The sequence below is a fragment of the Gekko japonicus genome, unplaced genomic scaffold (assembly GCF_001447785.1).
Source record: "Gekko japonicus isolate JY-2015 unplaced genomic scaffold, Gekko_japonicus_V1.1 scaffold32, whole genome shotgun sequence".
NCBI lineage: Eukaryota > Metazoa > Chordata > Lepidosauria > Squamata > Gekkonidae > Gekko > Gekko japonicus.
The window spans coordinates 1,995,851-2,017,168 of NW_015167527.1; the positions used below are offsets into that span (position 1 = coordinate 1,995,851).

General features: G+C 42.6%; 1 protein-coding gene across 1 annotated transcript in view; it reads right to left on the minus strand.

Annotated features, from left to right (window-relative positions):
* ZFYVE26 (zinc finger, FYVE domain containing 26) overlaps positions 1-21,318 on the minus strand; it is a 66,572-nt gene that overhangs the window by 37,817 nt on the left and 7,437 nt on the right. The window contains exons 5-16 of the mRNA XM_015413287.1: positions 19,106-19,236; positions 17,403-17,567; positions 17,157-17,245; positions 13,993-14,153; positions 8,664-8,876; positions 6,214-6,855; positions 4,622-4,711; positions 3,572-3,643; positions 3,295-3,443; positions 1,957-2,155; positions 942-1,205; positions 680-790 (exon numbers count right to left, since the gene is read on the minus strand). Of these exons, the coding sequence (XP_015268773.1) occupies positions 680-790; positions 942-1,205; positions 1,957-2,155; positions 3,295-3,443; positions 3,572-3,643; positions 4,622-4,711; positions 6,214-6,855; positions 8,664-8,876; positions 13,993-14,153; positions 17,157-17,245; positions 17,403-17,567; positions 19,106-19,236 (2,286 nt within the window). The remainder of the gene's footprint in view (positions 1-679; positions 791-941; positions 1,206-1,956; positions 2,156-3,294; positions 3,444-3,571; positions 3,644-4,621; positions 4,712-6,213; positions 6,856-8,663; positions 8,877-13,992; positions 14,154-17,156; positions 17,246-17,402; positions 17,568-19,105; positions 19,237-21,318) is intronic.

The following is a 21,318-nucleotide window of genomic DNA, read 5'->3' on the forward strand; positions in this document are numbered from 1 at the left end:
GCAGAAAACATACTTCGATAGGTCACCAGCTGATTTAATGCGAGAGAAACTGTAAGGCGAAACAGTCAGGTGGAGAGGCAACTGTAAGGCAGAAACAGTCGCAGAAAACATACTTCGATAGGTCACCAGGTGATTTAATGCGAGAGAAACTGTAAGGCGGCAGGTGGAGAGGCAACTCCACCTGACTGATTCCCCAGAGTGGACTGCTGGTGAGCAAGTCCTCTTTCACAGGCACTGCTTTCTTACCTCTGGGCTACCCACTACCATTTCTCCAGGACCTTTATTTGGATCTAGGTGCTTCTCTTCCCAATCTCTACTTTACTGTACATGAAAAGCAGGAAATGTTCATATTTGAATCTGCTCTAAGCCCTTACAAGAAATAGCTGCTCTCTTAGAAGAAGGGCATGAAACAAGCATGAAAACACACCAAGGCTGCTGTTTACAAATGTAAGCAGAGCCTTCTTGAGATTGTGCTAAACCTACTGGATTCTGCATCCTATGCTCTGTTGGGCAACCCCAACCATATGTATGTCCAGCATGTCCAATAGCATGGGATAAGTATGAAGTGAAATAGTGATGTAAACATGTACACAAGCCCTGGCCACGAACAAGCTAGTAGCCAGGACTAATCAGCTGAAACCCACTTGGAGGAGCAAATGACATGAAGCAACAAAACTACCTGATTTAGGGAGTCCTTGAGACATATTGATAATTTTGCTTATTTGTTGAAGAAATGCTGGGAATCCTCTCAAGGTGTCAGAGCACAGAAGAACAGACTCAAGTCTCCGTCCTGTTATCAGATGTAGAAAGCAAAGCAAGGAGAACAAAAAGTAGGACATCAACAAAATTACACTGAAGATCTCTGATGACCTTTTGCTGTCTTAGGTTACTTTTAATGCCATTAATCCAGAAGATAATACAATGTGAGAGAAGAAACCTACCCTTCATTTCAAGGCTGTTATGCAACTTCCTTTCTGCCATCTCTAAGAGCTGCCTGCAGGTCTTCCAGAAGTGGCACTGGGTAGCTGCCAAGTCAAAGGTGGCCATAGCAGAGGAGCAGAGGCCTTCCAGGACATCACTCAGGGGGTCTGTATGCTCCAGCTGGATACTGTTGGTCCAGAAGCCTTCTTGGAACATAGGAACAAGACCTTCTGAAGGTCTAAGCAGCTTATCAGTGACATCCGAAATGGAGTAAAACACCATACCTAAAGAAAGCCAACAGAAAAAGATGAGCAGGTCATTTGGGCCCAACTGGAACACTCCCTCAGCTCTCCTTTTATTTTGTCCAAGTCTGGGAATACACAATTCCCTTTCCCTTTTTGTTTTAGACAACACAGCAACACAGCAGAAGACAGGGGTTGCTTACAACCTCACTGTTCCAGGGGTGCGATGGAACTTTACTTGCAAGTACAGTGTTTTGATCCATCTTTCATTGTCCCCTTGCTACAGTGTTCACATATATAACACAGGTGCACACGGAACAAACACACACAAAACAATGAGGGACCAGTGAGACAATGATGGACAATAAAACCACACTGGATTTCTGGTGCAGAGATAGCTCATGTCATTTTCTAGTACCCACATCATCCCTTACAATGTATGTGTGATAAAATGCTTAGGCTATTGCTTACATGCTCTTTAGAGAAAAGACTCAGTGCTATTACAAGCCTACACAACTTTGATCCACCAGGCTGACCACAGCACATAACCTGTTAATTATGGCTTGACAGCTCTCCCGCTCTACTCCCCCCTCCCCAAATCTAGAGGTTTGTTTTACAGCACTGGGCCAGCGTTACATGGCCCGTGTCACAAGATACACAAACACATCATAAGCCTTTGTGCGTGGTACATGTGTATTATGCATGAGTTACAATTACTGTTCTTTGAAGTGTTTGTACCTAAATAGCCTACAACATTTTAATGTAACTACGAATTGTGTGATTAAGTTCCCACCTGCTGCTGCTGCACTCCCAATAGCTTGTAACGTTGAACGGCCACAGACAGACTGTTTCAGGCTCACAGAACCTTCCAATGATTGAGCATCAATCTTGTGTTCCACTTTTGCCAGTTCCTTGATCACTTCTTGGTAATGTTCCAGGAAAATGAGCTCTCCATAGGACACAGACGACTCCAAATTAAACACTGAAACTACCTATAATTGTGGAATTAAGAGACACTACGTTTAATAGGTCAGAAGAATTTTGTAGGCGAATGTAGATAAAGAATGAGCATGCCTCCTTTAATTCAGTGCTTTTTTGGAATCATTCCCATGGAAGCATACATGCAAAGAAACATTCCAAAAGAAGTAAGATAAGACATCCTGCTACTACCATTACAGAATTTCTCTCTCTCTCAAAAAGGGGTCTATACAGGTGACCAATTCCAACCTAAATCTTCCATTATTTATGTCACCCATGTGACTAAGGCTTCCAATTTCACCTTCCTTTATTATATAAACAGGATCAGAGCTTTAAAAAATGAAGTGATATTGCTGTTGCTATTACCATCTTTGGTATACATAGATGATCTCCCAGGGATCAATAGACCCCATAGAATCACCTTTGGAAAGAATCCAGAACAAATTATTATGTTTCTGGAACACCCAAAAACTTAATCCATATATGTTTTAGGATTATCTAGGAAACTGTACATCAGAGTAGGGAATGCTCAGACACTTCTGGAACTCTTCATACTATGAATCAAGCCCTTCACATAACACCAAATGTTCATTTGACTTAGTAGAAGCAGGAGGGAACAATATGGTAGGTAGTATCAATTGCCAAAGGAGCTGCGGTGGTTCAAGTGGTTAAGACGCTGAACTGCAGGCTGTGGAAGGTCAGTTCAAGACCCGAATGTGCCGCATGACGGAGTGAGCGCCCGTCTCTAGTTCCAGCTCCTGCCAACCTAGCAGTTCGAAAGCAAGAAATTGCAAGTAGATAAATAGGTACCACTTCAGTGGAAAGGTAACAGCATTCCATGCACCTTGGTGTTTAGTCATGCCGGCCACATGACCACGGAAATGTCTTCGGACAGCGCTGGCTCTTCGGCTTTGAAACGGAGATGAGCACCACAACCCTAGAGTCGGATTCGACTGGCTTTCAAGCAAGGGAACCTTTACCTTTTATCAATTGCCAAGTGAAGACGGACATTTAAAGGATCTCTGTATGCTGCTCAACATGAGCACTATGTGCTGGCTGGGAACACCTGGAAATCAATTCCTGGGGTTCCTATAATGCACCAGGCATATAAAGGCAGCTTTTAAGCAATGTCTAGCAACCCCCATTGAGCTACCTGATGGGCTTCTACAACATTTCCCCTCAGAATACAGGAAACAAGAAGAGATTCTGGTGGAGAAAGCATCATCGGGATGAGGGAGTTCTGCAACGGCTTTATCCTGTATTCTACATCACTCCAGTCAGACAGCACGCTAGCACTTCCTTCTAAAAAAAAAAAAAGCACAATAATTTCTGTAGATAGTTAGTTATTAGCTCAATACTCATTCTGTACAATTTAGGCCAAACCCCTTCACCCCAGAACACATGGAAACTATTGCACTGTCATTCCGTACCTGACACAGTAGCACTGCTTAATTCACTGCTTGTGCTATCTAGTGAGGCGCTTGAGGCTCCTTCCTTGCTATCTGAGGCGAAAACAAAGCACACGCACAGAAACAACCTTCAGCCAGACAAAACAATCAACACCTTCTCATATCAGGTTCCACAGGGAACAAATGGAGGACAAGTTGCTGCTAGAACTAGAGCCACAAAAAGGATGGCAGGAACAGCTCAGCCCAGTCTAGACTGTTACTCAGATTTGGGCTGAAAGCCACTGGGGGTGGCGAAGGAACAGAAGCACACATACAGGAGCTCCATTGCAGAGTGTGTAGATTTTGTAAAAATTTTTACCCAGTGCACCATAGCGCTTCCATACAGCATCTGCATGCCACAACATGCCTCACAGAACACATATGTGCAGGCTGCCAGATGGGCAAGAGGCTTCTAAACATCACACCAGCTGCAAAAGTAAACATTTTTCGGCAACCTCTGAACAGGACAATTATGGTCACCCCTTAAACAATGCATTTTAGGAGGGGGGAGTTTAATCCCCACTGTAAGAAGTCATATATTCTCTCCTATACAGGCCATAAGGAATTTCTTAAAAGCCTAAATTGTGCGCACCAGTACCAGTCTAATTTTACATGCACATCTATGGCTTTTACCCACTGCTTTAGTGAGAGGCAACTGTTCTGCTACCATTTAGAGCTCCTTCTATTCATATGAGTTCATTCAGCCACAATAAATACAAGGCTAAAGGGCTTTTACCTAGCACCCACCCACCCATTGCAGAAGGAAAAGAAAAGAACTACCTTTGGGTAACACTAGTTGCCCCTGGGGTAAATAGTACAGAGATGTAACTTGTGTACCCAGAGTCAGCTATCGCCTCAAAAAGAAGCCATTGCATAAATTAAATGTACTTCTGTATCTTATGCTTAAAGAGTTATTAATAAGAAATACATTTGGAATTGTTAACTTGAGTTATTATAATGCATGGCAACACGTAAGCAGGCATTCTCATGAGCCACTGGCAAAATACACCTGCTCCACTTCCCTCTGTTTACCTGACTTTTGCCTTGGCGGTCGAGTGTGTCTCTTGGCACTGGATCCTCTGGTTAAACGACCCTGCATTTTAGTGTGTACAAGCTGATCACCTGTAGAAGCACCAATCAGCTCGGTCATTAGGAATTATTTTTATGCTCAAGCACATTTTGAGAGCAAAACAGAAAACAGAGTTAAACAGGCCTGCAAATGGGCCAAGTTTCTTACTTTAATGTACTGAGTAAGATTTACCCTTGGAGGAGAAATGCAAGTTATGGAGTTATTGCAACCAGAAAACATCCCTTTGCTGCTACTAAAAATCTGAAGTACATGTAGAACACAAGGTACTTCCTTAGTTGAATGTTGGGGCCGAGTAGCAGATGACAAAGGGAAATGCTGGAGTTTATTTATTTTTATTTATTTCGATTTATAGGCCGCCCCCACTCCCCGCAAGCGGGCTCAGGGCGGCTAACACAAGGGCACACGTGCCAAGATAAAAACATCGTTAAAAACAGACTAAAACAACATTTCTAATATACAAATAAAGTGCTTCAAGTGGACCATGATCTTCAGTTTAAAGATGGTGGGGATGGTATCCAGGATCAGGCCTTATGGGACTAGGACCACTGAAAACAGGCTGGATACAGTAAGATTCTTCAGTCATCCTCCCCTTTAGAAACTCCCTTCACAACAAGCTCTGCACACCACAGGCAACAGAACTTTAATGTTTTTACAGAGCCATTCATCTGGAGATTTCTGTTTTGCCAACACTGCCTGCAGCTTCTCCTATTCTATAGCAGAAGCACCATCAGTTGAATCCCATCCACACAATACAATCAGAACAGGTCAGGGAAATCTCACTGTGACACAGACCTGGACAGAAGGTTTTATCCTCAGAGACTCAACTCCCCATATCATTGCTTAACAATGGTCGAAACTTCTCGTCTTCATTACTGAGGCAAGGGCTGGTCTCTTATGCAAATAAGTTATGCTAATGAGCTCCTGTACCTCTTTTTCTACGAAATGACCCCTGGGCACACATGCCAATATAAAAACATCATAAAACAGACTAAAACAACATTTCTAATATACAAATAAAGTGCTTCAAGCGGACCATGATCTTCAGTTTAAAGATGGTGGGGATGGTATCCAGGATCAGGCCTTATGGGACTAGGACCACTGAAAACAGGCTGGATACAGTAAGATTCCTCAGTCATCCTCCCCTTTGGAAGCTCCCTTCACAACAAGCTCTGCACGCCATAGGCAACAGAACTTTAATCTTTTTACAGAGCCATTCATCTGGAGATTTCTGTTTGCCAACACTGCCTGCAGCTTCTCCTATTCTATAGCAGAAGCACCATCAATTGAATCCCATCCACACAATACAATCAGACCAGGTCAGGGAAAGCTCACTGTGACACAGACCTGGACAGAAGGTTTTATCCTCAGAGACTCAACTCCCCTCATCATTCCTTAACAATGGTCGAAACTTCTCGTCTTCATGACTACACACGCATATAATGCTTGGGAAACTACACTGACCTGTATCAAAAGTCCCTTCCATAGCAATTCACAAATACTACTGAACTTAGTAAAAGCCATGGAAATAATTTACCTGAATTTCTGTTACTCATCACAACTTTGTGCCGCCACTGAGCTTCAGAGAGGTACTTTGAGAACAGCTGCACGCGGGAGCCAAAGCCATCTCGATTTACAGATAAATTCAAGCAATCCAGCAATGCCAGCTCCTCCTGAGGCACATGCCTCAAATCCCACGGCAAAGAGTCCTCAATTTCTTTTAGATGACCCAGGAGCATTTTGAGAAAGCTCTCCATTGCAACATCATCAGCTAAAAATCCCTTAATCCCACTGGTGAAGTGTTTCAGATCCAAGTAACTTAATTTGACAGAACTGCAATTCTTGCAACTTGATTCCAAGTCCAGCAGCTTTTGGACCCCAGTATGCTCTTGAGATACAGTGGTGGTGTGCAATCTGGGTCTTCCTTCAAATCCTACAGAGTGCTGCGGACTTGTGGAAGCAGAAGAACCTTGGCTAGCACAACATTCTGGTCTCTTCTTCTCACAGTCTGTTTCTTCTGTGTTCTCATCCTCTTGGGAGGAATTATTGCAGAGGTCACTACAGGAGACAAGGAGCAAAGAGAAGATGTTCTCCAGAAGCTCCAGACGTAGAGGAACAGGGACAGTCCTTAAAAACTGCTGGCACTTGTCAAGAAACTGAGCAAAGAGGCTTGCATGATCTGCATTTGTGGAAAAAAAAATTAGTGTTTCCTTTTTGCTACAGGCTGCCTCAGTTCACAGATCTGCAAGGCTGGGAATTCAGATGCACCCAAGGATCAAATAGCCAAGGACTGATAAAAGAGTATAAGCTGCTGGCTCATGAATAACCACTGGCCTGTCACCTGTGGTAAGTAAATCAATTCCCATCAAGTTGCTACATTGCTGAAACACATCGTTTCAGAGAAATCTTATAGCTGTTGCTGTAAATACTCAGGAACCATCTGGTCCAATACCAAACAGCACTTAAGAAGCACTGTCTATTACCAAATGAATGAAATTCTATCATCCAGCTTGTGGATCACCATAAGGAGCAAACAGAAAGAGGCCAGAGACTCTAAGTGAAAAGGGAGGGGATGGGAATGAATTTGCAGAGATGCATCTATATATGATCAGAAAAGCAGCCTCAAACTGAACAAGTCATTCTAATTACATTCTAATACAAATACTAGCCAAGGCCAACCCTTCTTAGATCGTAGAAGCTAAGCAAGATCAGCCTTGGCTAATATTTGGAAGGGAGGCCTCCAAGCAATACCAGGGTCCTGACACAGAGGGAGGCAATGGCAAACCACCTCTGAAGTGCCTCCTCCATTAAAAACAATTCTAGCTTGCCACCTAATGGTGCATAATGCTAAAAAAAGCTAGAACTTCTGGCTGCCAGACAATCTTAGGATGTTCTGGCTATTCTACATACAATGCCATACGATAATAATAACTTATTATTATCACAATATATCATTAACAGTAACATCATGCCCTTGCATAGCAACATGGCTTGATTTAACAAACTTTAAAGGGGCATTACAATAGCCAAAGGAGCTGCGGTGGCTCAAGTGGTTAAGACGCTGAACTGCAGGCTGTGGAAGGTCAGTAGTTCAGCAGTTCGAGACTCGAGTGTGCAGCGTGTTACAGAGTTCCAGCTCCTGCCAACCTAGCAGTGTGAAAGCAAGAAATTGCAAGTAGATAAATAGGTACCACTTCAGTGGGAAGGAAACAGCGTTCCGTGCGCCTTGGTGTTTAGTCATGCCGGCCACATGACCATGGAAACGTCTTCAGACAGCGCTGGCTCTTCGGCTTTGAAACGGAGATGAGCACTGCAACCCTAGAGTCGGACTCGACTGGCTTTCGAGCAAGGGAACCTTAACTTTTTACAATAGCCAAATCAAACCTATTTAGATGCATTGTGATGATATACAAGATCTACTTTCATTCCATAATGCCTCCAGATAAACAGCAGATAAGTGTAACTCACCATGTACAAGTGACTGCTGCCACCAGCATGAATCAGACAGTAAAACTGATTCCAGTTTATTTTCAAACAGATTGTCCGTCTAGGATTGATGGAAGATGGAAAGGAAAAAGAAGGGGTACATGTGACTCTCACCCCCTTGACTAAACCTCTGTTGCAACTTACCACTCTGCAGCACACTGCAACAGCAGAAAGCCTCTGAAAAAATGCAGGATCTTTCCCTGCCCCATGTGACCTGGCCTCTTTTTCTGTCCACGCAGCCCACCATGCCCCTCTGCACTAGAGGAGATGGCCTACTAGATAAATTGACGGATCAAGGGAAGAGAAGCATGAAGCCCAATTTGACCAAGGGAACAAAGGGCAACAACGGCATAACAGGGCGTGAGGCTTGCAGTGCCTCCCATTATATCAGTATGGTTCTGAATAAAGCTGTCAAGACCTTGCTCCTCTCTGTAGAGCATGCAGACACACAATGAATTAAATTTTTGACTTGAGCAACTAAGTATGCACAAGCTACTAGACCTGGGAAGAGAGGATGGTCTGCAGGTTCTCTCAGATCAGGCAGTTCACCAGGGAGATCACTAGCAAAGTAGGTCACACAGTCCTTGCAGTTTGCATGCCTGTGCCCATTGACACAGAGTGCATAGATGGCATATTTCATGGCACAAAATGCCTGGAACAGAACGAGGTTGCGCTGTTGACTCAAGAGGCTGGAAGCTGGCCTTACACTTAAATCTGAAAAGAAGAAAGTGAGAACACAGGAAGATTAGTTCACTCAGGCAGAAGGAAGTAATTAAGTTATATCCTGGAATCATACCCCACCCCACTCCATTCGACACCCATGTCTAAGCTGTGGAAGTTGCAGTTATGTACATTCATACAGGTCTCAAAACAGCAGACCTCACTGCTATGACAAAAGGACAACAGGAATGACATTTGGGACATTTCTCTGTATATTCTTGCTAACACAGAATAAGCTAACCCACTGGATATTTGGCCCATACTTGAACTGCAACAGCTGGTACTATCTAGTTTAGAGGTATCAAGTAAGGGCCGGCTCTAACATAACGTTACTTTGTTGGGCCGGGCCATGTCTACCAGAAAATGTAATGCCAGGTACCAGAGATACAAACTTTATAAGTGACACAGGAAAACTCAGTTAATGAAAATTTTTAACTCAAAATATAAACAAAAACAATTAATTCACAGGGGAATCCACAAAAGCCCCCATAAATGCAATACTAGGTTTTTTTCCAAGGGATACATACCCACGCCCTAGCCATTTCCTTTCATTGCTTGACAACTTTGGCCACACACACCTCACTGTGTTTACCTATACAACCCCCCCCCCCCCCGGCAGCCTCCTGCCTTCCCTCCCTTGCACCAATCGCTCGTGGGCCAGATAAGAGCCTTGGATGGGCCAATTCCGGCCCCTGGGCTGTACGTTTGATACCCCTGATCTAGTTTATACCTCACTTCAGCCATAAACTCACCAAGTGTTCTTAAGCATAAGAACATAAGAGCCCAGATGGATCAGACTAATGGTCCATCTAGCCCAGAGTCCTGTCTCACACATAAACCAACCTGGAGGGTCAACAAGCAGGGCGTAGAGGCTAAAGGCTTCCCCTGATGCTGCCTCCTAGCACTGGCATTCAGAGGTTTGCTGCCTCTCCACAGGGATGTTCTCTTTACTCATCATGGCTAGTAGCTACTGACAGATCTATCATCTACAAATCTAACCCCCTTTTTAAAGCTGTCTGTGCTCATGGCCATCACTTCTTGCAAGGCAGTATTATCTCAGCCTCAGTTCCCCATCCATATTTCAGGGTGGGTGGTTTTTTATCAATTCTCTCAAGCCACTGCTGGGTCCCCCCACAGCAGCATTTTAGACTGCTGGGTAGGGAAGACCGGCAATTACCCTTGTGCATACATATACAGATACATACACATACATACACACAATTCTTGGTTCATTTCAATTTCCACATGCGTGCCTACACTTGGAGTTATTGTGTGCGGAAGACCCTCTGTGAATCAATTCTGTCTGACCTCATCTGTTACTGGCTTAATAGGGAACCAGCTAAAAATTTCCAGAAGTGTAGCTTTTGGAATTTTGCATACCAGAAATACTGATCAGTTGTCCAACACAAACAAACAGCATTCTTCTGAATGTGATAACCTGGAGGTGGTTATGAGTTACACCTATAAAGTGCCTAAACTTGCTAGGTGCTGCAGAAGAATTAGCATATACACCCTGCCCTCAGGATTACAGTGCAAGGGTAAAAACAAGATACTTCATGGGGGGGAAAAGGAAAGAGCTAGGTAATGAAGTGAGTCAACAAATCCCTAAAGCTCAAGCTGAGGAAAACTTGCAATGAACATGATCAAACACGAACTTGACTGAAGATCAGCCCAGACCAAAAAAAGAAGGTACTGATGGCCAAGAATACTTTAATTATTAAAGTATCTGTAGATAGCCTTCCTTCAAAACAAGCCAAACAGGGGATTGGATTATATCCCCACAAAGTGAAGAGGTCCACAATGGACACCATCACCACCATGTTTAGAGGTAGGCCCTTTCTACACAGGTATTTGCCCAAGATTTTACATTGTTGGAAAGGGGTGGGGGTTCCTACTTTCCCTCAGCATCGGGGTGCTTCTGCATACCATCTAGGTCTTCCTCATCTTTCCAATCATTGCAGTAATGACTTTATATGGTTTTAACTTGTTTTATGTGTTGGCTTATGCCTACCTGTGAGCCGCCCTGAGCCCGCGTTGCGGGGAGGGCGGGCTATAAATTGAATTTATAAATAAATAAAATCTTTTCAGCTATCTTTTCCAAACCTGCTTTGCTGCAACATTTTGGGAAAGATCACAACAAAGTCAGGCTGGCTGCTATGTTGGCAGAAAACACTGGATTTTCCTAGTCACACTCACATTTTCTCTGCCTCAGTCCCAGTGGCAGCCATCCCTCCACATGTCACCAGAGGGCTTTTTAGATTTTTTTAAAAATCAGCAATTGGCTTATCAATATGATGGCATATCGGTATGTCCATTACTGGTTAAAAACCCTTGTATCCCACCTCTTGGCGCACAGGGGAGGGGACTAGGTGCCATGGGGAAGCCCCATTGTCACTGTGCTACATTAGCAGTTGCAGCAACACTGAGGCCTCCATAGGAAAGCACTGCTGTGTGGAAAAGGTCATAGGAACCTATGTCTCTCCTCTGTGTAAATATTGCCTTCATTCAATTTTGGCTGGTAGGCTAGATGCAGCCTCTCTTGTTCAGCATAATTTGACGAATGGCCACAATTATCAGATCACATTCAATAGATTCTACGTAGATCACATTCAATAGATTCTACGTAGGGCTGATTTTGAAGACTCACTGACAGCTCCAGTTAGGATAGCATGATGCAACAAGATCATGGAATGGAGTAAACTACCAGGAAGCTGATTCTGAAGAAGCTACACTAGTTATCTATTCTTTCCAGACACAATTCAAAGTGCTGGTCACTACCTTTAAAGCCTTTGATACCAGGGAATTTAAAGGATCATCTGCAGCCATAGAAACCGGTCTGTAAAGTAAGATCTAATGCAGAGTCCCCCCTCTTTAAGTGGGTTATCACCAAAGACAGGGCCTTTTCTGTGATGGTCTTCAACTTTTAGATCCCTCCCAAGTTGTTCATTGGGCACATAACTCATGTTGCTTTAGGTATTGGGAGATAAATCTTGTTCATCCAGGTTTTCAGTAAATTCTGTAGGATCATGTCAGGGTATATGTGAGCATTTCTTCCTCTCCTTTCTTCCTGCCCCAGTGGTTTTTTAAAAATTTAACTCTTTTACTCTATTGGTCACTTTCCTTTCATACCCTTAGAAGCTTGTTGATTCACGGATCTTGAGCAGCAGAAGATACTTGCTTCTTATTTCTTTAAAGCAAGGGCTAAAAGGACTGAGCCACATCTTACAGTTGCTAGAGTAAACTAAGGATCATTAAGCAAAAGAACCAGGGTTTCCAGAGTGTAGGGGGGCAGTTGGTTGACTAAAGGCTTAATATAGTGATCCCTTATATTCTTAAAGAACCTGCATTCAAGTAGGGCATGGAAGGATGTATTAAGGATGTATCTATTCTATTAAGGCTACAAGGGCAGATTCTGTCAGAATAGGACCTATTCAAAAATCATCCCTGTAAAACCACTGTAGGTATAATATTCAATCTTGAAAACCAAAAAGGTCTACAGTAATGTGGCATGGTAAGATAGTACATCTAGGGGTAAAAAACCTGGGGGAAAGACCAGAAGATAGGGGGTCACTGGCTTTCATTCACTTGTATTTTTTATTTTGCTTAATTACTCATTTTATTTATAGGAGTTAAGGAAGCCATCTGGGTGAACATTTTTGTAGGATAGATTTAGTAAAATTCTATCAACTTATGCTAGAACTAAATCTGAAATGCTGAAACAAGGAGAAATTGTAGAGACACCACAGTCTTTTATCTAAATGTAATGATAGCCTCATAATGTGGCTAGAACAAATGCCTGATCTATACATGCAAGAGAACAAGGTTTCAGAATGGACTAAACTGTATCAGGCTACAGGTACAAGATTATATTAACAATGCTTACCTGTGTTTAAAAAAATCCCAAAAAGCCAGCACATTGAGCAAAGGGGGTGGGGGCAGCAACTTTCTCCTTGCTATGCTAAACTTTCTATTTCCAGGGAGTTTTTAATACAAAGGAACATTTGAAACTAGAACCCACCACCTGCAGTGCAGTCCATTCTACAGTCTAATTATCCTACAAATGTAAACCAGACCCAAGATAATGTGATGTGAACAGGAGTTATAACATCCCCATACGTACAACTATACACCACACAAAATTGTTCTGGCCTTTCTTCCACATGGTACTTCAACTGTAACTTAGATTGTAATCGATGCACTCCATTGGAACGTTATATATTCCACCCCTTTACTATATATTAGGCATATTTATATACTACAATCCATTCCAACCACATTTTGTTGAGTTATGGAGTGAGAAAACAGCACACAGGCAAGACCCAAAATAAAAACCTCCTGTATAAACACTTTCCCAACTGCTATAGTGGTTGTGTAGAAAACTGTTAGCTAAACTGTTAACTCTACTGTCAACACTACACAAAGGAAAAATGAAGAATGAATGGAGGAAAATAAAGAGATATTTTGGTAACATTATAAAATGCCTGGGGGAAAGAATGCAAAGAACAAGTGTGTCATATATTTAAATATATTTGGTTTTATTTATTTATTTATTCCACTTTTATCCCGCCCTCCCCGCAAGCGGGTTGGGTCAAGTAGAAAATTTCTACTAATGGGGGTGGGATATCCACCAATTCCCCCCCCCAGTGTACACCCCTGACTCTCCCCAACACTGTTCTTTGGGATCCCCAGGCCCCCACTCTAGCAGCATGGATGAGTTAAAATCCCTTCTGTTAGTGGAGACTTTCCCCAGGTTCCAAGACACTGAATAGAACCCAAAGGTTGTTTTCTGCCAATTTAACTTATTTTTGCCAACAAAAGAAACAAGGTGATTTTTGCTAGCTTTCAACTACTGCTGCACTTGCTGAACTCTGTAAAATGCTGTTCTTGGAGAACAAGGGATCCTCATGGGAGTGAAGCCTGCATTGGGAGAGGGAAAACTGACAAAAATTGCCCCCCTCTCCTGCTCGAGTCAACCCACTATTAGGACACAGATGGATATTAATGACTTCCTTGACTGCAAAAAAATGTATACCCAACTGTAGCAATGAATATTTAAACACCCACCCACTAGATAGACTGGTGGCCATATTCACCTCCTTGACACATTTACCTTGAGCTTCTGTATCCCCAGTTGCAGTCATCTGAAGAAGCTCAACAACAGCTTCTTCATCCAGAGCCACAAGGTTGGTCAGGCGGTGAAGGTGGTAGAGTGAAGAGTGGCAATCTAAATTGTGCAAATGCTGCAGAAGTATCTTCTCCGGGAGAGGATTACTGCAAGAAGGAGAAAGCAGAGATTCAACAGTAGAAACATTAGCTTACTACACAAGATCTTTCTCTAAGGGAGGAAGATTCACAGCAATCATGATTCTAATTCACAGTGGTCTAGGAGCATTTTTTCTTTAAATGCAAATAACCGTAATGCATCTTCAAGAACTACACAAAAGGTTTGTAGAAGGTGGTAAAGAGCCACCAATGACAAATATACACAGTATTATATGCAAATTGCATGTTTTGTGATTCTATATTTGTCTGCTCTCTCTTTTCCTCTGATTTGTTCTGTACTAGAGGGGGTGTGTGCAAAAAAAATCAGTATTTTTCAGGTTTGGGTATACTGAACCCAAAAAAAAATCACTATTTTCTGATATTCCCCAATCCTGGTATTGGTTTGGCATTGAGATGCAAGAATTTTTCCGAAAACCTGAAATTCTTTGGCTCCATTATACCCTATGGGGACCACTGGTATGATGGAGAATCGATCTGGGGGTATCTGGGGCTCAGGGGGGCTGTTCTTTGAGATAGAGACACCAAATTTGCAGCATATCTGCTGGTGCCTCTCCTCAAATCCCCCCACCCCAAGTTTGAAAAAGGTTGGACCAGGGGGTCCAATTCTATGGGCCCCCAAAGGTATCCCCATCCTCCTTTGCTTTCAATGGAGAGGGGGAAAGTTAAGGGCACTTTTTCCAAGCCTCGCTGCAGTGGTGCAACTCAGTAAGTGATCTCAGAAGGCATATGCCTTCTGAGTTCATTAGCCAAGTCATGTCACCACCGCCACTGCTGCCACAGAACAAGAAGAAGGCATTTAAAGAGACCATGATCTCTTTAAATGCCTTCTTGGTATAGCTGAATGCACCCAAATAAGAGCCAAAAAAAATGGCTTTTTTCAGGGTCAGCTGTATTGGTAGCTGAATACAGATCTCTGATCTGCATTCGGCTTACAAATACCAGTAAGGTATTTTTCAGGGGTTTTTTTGCTTGGATAAACCAAATACACACCCCTATTCTGTACAGCACATAGGGGATATGAATAAATGTTTGAAAAGGGACACCATAGATCTGCACTTGTTATACAACTAAATTAACTATGCTACACAAGTAGATAAAACTGCTTAACTGAAAATATGTCCAGACAATATTATCTGCTGCCAAAACACATGATTTGGATTACATTGTTCAGAATATATGGAAGTATGGATCCACTCTAAAAGTGATTCTGATAATTTTACTATGTACCGGAGTGACTCATGGAGGTTTTGTGCACGTTTGGCAGTGAATGGTCCATCAGGGTCAGGCTAGCTTTGTACAAGATGGTGTATGTTACTAAGAATAAAGCAAGGTTTCCCTGCCTAAGATTGAGTGAGTAGAAGCCACTGACTCACTACCTCCAAGCTTCAGTTTCCATTATTAAAATAGGAAACATGCCCCCGAGTATGGTTGCTTGGCTCTGCTTTATTTTGTCTTGCTATATATGTCAAACTGCAGTACCCTTCAACTAAAATCAAGACAGCTATATGGACAACAGCTGTATCACTGATATTCAGCACAGGTCCCCAGTATGGTGAGCAGGGAAAGAAAAGACTCTTGTCAAGCAGAATTACCACAATGGTTTTCCTGCTGCATTACCTATTTTGTTGTATACACCATTCAAGAACCTCCAGTTGAGAACATAGCCCATCACAAAAGTGTTTTAAAACAGTATCATTGCAGAGTGCCTGTTGATAAGAAAGGAACAAGATGGTGTGATTTTTAAAATAATTACACACTAGTTAACAATTCATAAAAAGATCAATGCCTTCTCCCAAAAAACTCGCTGAAATCAAAGTGGAAAAAACTGCACCTTTCCTGCATGCGTACTGATGAATGACTTGCCTGAGATTTGTGAAGAGTCCACAGCAGCTTTTTGGCTGATTCCAGACTACGGCACTGAGTCCATCCCAGTAATATCAAGAGGCGACGGAGGTGGCTGAATTCCTTCTTCAGTAAATTATCGAGCCTGGAGAAATCTTCCCTTTTCAATAACGTTAATGCTGTGATCTAGAAAAAAAACCAGTTATATATTATAATATTGTGACCCATCAGTGAGGGAAATAGAGTCACTAGTAAAACTGATCTAAGAAACATTTAGGAATGTAATATATCAGCACATTGAGGTTTGCCGGTGTGACAAGACTGTCACCCAGATTAGAGTCCGCAAACTTAACCACTATACCAAACTGGCTGAATGCACCCAAATAAGAGCAAAGAAAATTGGCTTTTTTCAGGGTCAGCTGTATTGGTAGCTGAATACAGATCTCTGATCTGCATTCGGCTTACAAATACCAGTAAGGTATTTTTCAGGGGTTTTTTTGCTTGGATAAACCAAATACACACCCCTATTCTGTACAGCACATAGGGGATATGAATAAATGTTTGAAAAGGGACACCATAGATCTGCACTTGTTATACAACTAAATTAACTATGCTACACAAGTAGATAAAACTGCTTAACTGAAAATATGTCCAGACAATATTATCTGCTGCCAAAACACATGATTTGGATTACATTGTTCAGAATATATGGAAGTATGGATCCACTCTAAAAGTGATTCTGATAATTTTACTATGTACCGGAGTGACTCATGGAGGTTTTGTGCACGTTTGGCAGTGAATGGTCCATCAGGGTCAGGCTAGCTTTGTACAAGATGGTGTATGTTACTAAGAATAAAGCAAGGTTTCCCTGCCTAAGATTGAGTGAGTAGAAGCCACTGACTCACTACCTCCAAGCTTCAGTTTCCATTATTAAAATAGGAAACATGCCCCCGAGTATGGTTGCTTGGCTCTGCTTTATTTTGTCTTGCTATATATGTCAAACTGCAGTACCCTTGAACTAAAATCAAGACAGCTATATGGACAACAGCTGTATCACTGATATTCAGCACAGGTCCCCAGTATGGTGAGCAGGGAAAGAAAAGACTCTTGTCAAGCAGAATTACCACAATGGTTTTCCTGCTGCATTACCTATTTTGTTGTATACACCATTCAAGAACCTCCAGTTGAGAACATAGCCCATCACAAAAGTGTTTTAAAACAGTATCATTGCAGAGTGCCTGTTGATAAGAAAGGAACAAGATGGTGTGATTTTTAAAATAATTACACACTAGTTAACAATTCATAAAAAGATCAATGCCTTCTCCCAAAAAACTCGCTGAAATCAAAGTGGAAAAAACTGCACCTTTCCTGCATGCGTACTGATGAATGACTTGCCTGAGATTTGTGAAGAGTCCACAGCAGCTTTTTGGCTGATTCCAGACTACGGCACTGAGTCCATCCCAGTAATATCAAGAGGCGACGGAGGTGGCTGAATTCCTTCTTCAGTAAATTATCGAGCCTGGAGAAATCTTCCCTTTTCAATAACGTTAATGCTGTGATCTAGAAAAAAAACCAGTTATATATTATAATATTGTGACCCATCAGTGAGGGAAATAGAGTCACTAGTAAAACTGATCTAAGAAACATTTAGGAATGTAATATATCAGCACATTGAGGTTTGCCGGTGTGACAAGACTGTCAAGGGTTAACGCCTAACAGAGTCTGAGAACCTTTGAGTGACAAGCTGTTACAGATTTCTGTTGAGACAACTGGGAACTGACAGTTGAAGAAGAGACAGTTAAGCACTGACTGTGGGCTGGGAAGGAGGCTAAGAGAGTGAGTGGATCAAGGAGGAGCCAAAAAAGGAAACAGTTTCTAATAAAGGGAAGTGATCCCTGTACAGTCTATAACAACAACAAGGGAAATAGCTCTTAAAGAAAGCTGTGATCCCTGGTTTGTGTATTAAGAAGGATTTGGGGAACTTGGTTATATGTTCCTGCCTTCTAAACCTATGCTTGAGTGTTTAAGCAGAAAGTGAAAAGCCTTTCTCCTCAAAAGTTTACATACTTTGATGAATAACAGAAGCACTTGTTTGTTGGCAACAAATTAGCTGGTGTTTGTGTGAATACAAAGTTACCTCCGTTTTATGATCTGTTCACCTCATACATTCTATTCCTGATTCCATCTGACCTTTTCTCTTCCGAGTTAAATAAAACATTTGGTTTATTTTGAACTCTCAAAAAGCTTCTTGTGTGCCATTTCAAAAGCAGAATATAAGAAGGTGCTTTTGTCTCTTCCCTCAGTTCCCAGGGCTGGGCCAGCATCTATATCTATCTATCAATAGATAATAAAGTGGGTGGGACAGTCTTAGACAAACAAATCGGAAGAAAATAGATTAAAGGGCTGCTCAGCAAGAAAGGGAAAATCCTGCATGTAAGGAAGGAAAAGAAGCCAAGATCACCATAGCCAGTTTGCAGGAAAGTTTCCCAAAGAACACATGCATTCACAAAGGATGATGCCACCATATCATGTCTCTAGTTCTGAACCATTTATGCCAAAGCAGAAGACATTAGGATTTTGATGATCCAATTCAGAAGGCCACAGCTCTCAGGCACAGCCTATGCTTTGTGTATGTAAAATCCCTAGGCTGAACCCATGACAGCTACATTTAGAAGGGCCTGGGCAGCAGAAAAGACCAGCCCTCACTTAAGACTTTTAGGGAGTCACCATTGATCAAGGTACACAGTATTGTGCCAGAGTGGATCTGTGGATTGGCTATGAAAAAGCATATACTTAAAAGTGGTTCAACTATTTTAGTGGTTCAACTATTTTAGTGGTCTAGTGGTTCAACTATTTTACATTCCAGATAACTTTGATTACTTACATTTCAAAACAGTTATGTTTTTATAACCTTAATCTCCTCTCAGATGCTTTATCTGAAAGTAGATTTAACTATTTCTCATTTGGACTCAGAGAAGGTTTCTAGCTCTAGTTTGAAATCCATCAATCACCTATTATGACACCAGGGGGGAGTGATTTTGAATAAATGTGATCAATTTGCCAAACGCCTCCTGCACAATGTCTCATCAGGGCCTTACCAAAATCTGTTCCAAAAAATGTTTGCTGCTGCTAAGGAAGTAGAAATAGGCAGCCTTCCAAGAATAAGCATGTTCATTATCCAAGAACAGTGCCATCACTGCCCGCTCAGCATCCAGCTGTTCAGATGCACCTGAAACATCCATAACGGGGGTTAATTTTGCATATACTTCAAAGTCCAGAACTGCATCAGGAATGGAAGGTTCTCTGCACATTACAACTAGTCAGCAACTATTTTCTAAATATGAAGTCTACAGTTATCATTAAACAACAGCAAAGATTCCACACCATTATTGTGGGTGAAGTGGCATAATCTGCTATTATGTTTGGGTCTGCAGGGACCATTGACAGGAAGTCAGAATCTCTCAAACCCACTGCTGCTTGGATATTGAATAAGACAACCAGTTCCTTATAATTTAATCCCCAGGTTGCTTCTTCAAAGAAAAATTCTAGACATACTTCTCCTTGTGCCCTGCACAGCTTTGGAAATATACTACCACTGCGTTAACCCTACTATACAAGATGATCCAAACATAATTATAATCGTTCCATGGTGATATTATACCACATTGGTAGCCTTTAGTAGAGTTCTCCTAGAACCTATCTGTACAAGCACCAGCAGAGACTGCTAGAAGCTGTTTCGGTCCGTCTGTACTGCTGACTCAACATTTGCAGAGACATCTGACATGAGATTAGAGACTAGCTTTGATTTTCAAGCCTGTTTATGAAGTTTTGCAGTAATCTAGGGTATCAAGTCCTGCGTAATCCTTCCAGGCAAGTCATTACTCAGAAACATTTTATTTTGTTGCTCGATTTTACTGCAAACTAAAAGGGGTCCCTGACTTTTTCAGGCCATGGGCACCTTTGGGATTCTGACACAGCATTGTAGGTGCAGCCACAATACGGTTGCTACAAAAGGGCTGTTGCAGGAGGAAAAGTCAGCCACATAACGGCTTTTGCAGCTTTCCTGCAGGGACATGGCGAATATGAAGAAGAAAAGAAGAGATTGGATTTATACCCCGCCCTTCGCTACCTGAAGGTGTCTCAGAGTGACTTACAAACCCCTTTCTCTTCCCCTCCCCACAACAGACACCCTGTGAGGTAGGTGGGGCTGAGAGAGCTCTTGACAGAAACTGCTCATGAGAGAACAGCTCTGACAGAACTACGGCTTGCCCAAGGTCATCCAGCAGCTGCAAGTGGAGGAGTGGGGAATCAAACCCGGTTCTCCCAGATTAGAGTCCGCGCACTTAACCACTACACCAAACTGGCTCTTATGTGAGAGCTGTGGTGGCAGCTGCTGCCAAAGCAACATTTTAAAAAATCTGCACAGCCAACCAGAAACCCTGCTAGGCCCAAGTTCCACTCTCTGAAAACACCTGGGTGGGGGCACCAGGAAAGGTGTCAACAGGCACCACGTTGCCCACAGGCACCCCACTGGGGAAGCCTCATCTCGTGCATGGAACAAACAGCAATGAGATGCTTAAATGAATCTGGGAAGAATCTAACAGGTTCAGTACACCTGCCTTCTCGTTAGCATAAGTTAACATAAGGAAACCATATTTTAGCTGAAGGGGCAGCAGGAAAAGGTTGGAAAGCTAAGCAGTTTAGAATTCAGCAGGGCTGCTCTAAACAGCACTGGCCGCTTCTACCCACTAGAACCAAAGTGATGCTAGCACTGGCAACCCCGCCTTTCCTCGCAGGGAACTGAAGCCCATTGCGCAGGGGGCCTTGTGATCAACCTAGAAGAGGGCTGGGTTGGGTGGCTCTGCCTTCACATTCAGCTCTCAATTGACTCATCTTGTTGCTGACCAGGAAACTAAACGGAAAGGAAGAACTGTGGCCTACAGCTCAAATGTGAACAAAACCCACACAAGCCAACCCCACAGTTACCTCTCAAATCTGCATCCTGCTTTAAAAAAAGAACCCAACAGTGTGTTTCTAAAACCAGAGACTGGGATCTTTCTTTTGTGTGGGATGCCAGGCCCTCCCTAATCAAGCTGCTCAGAAAGACAAGACACCAAGAGTGCGACTATCACTGAAATGGAGCAAGGGGCACAAAAACCAAGAGCACGCCTGAAGATGCCAAGTATGGAGATGCAAAGGTGCTCCAAAAGCTTTTCCATAATTTCATACTCTGCAGGGGTATCCCGCTCATCCAGGACAAGATATCCTGCAAATACTATACTGGCTAGTGTGTGTTTTGGCCTGTGGGACA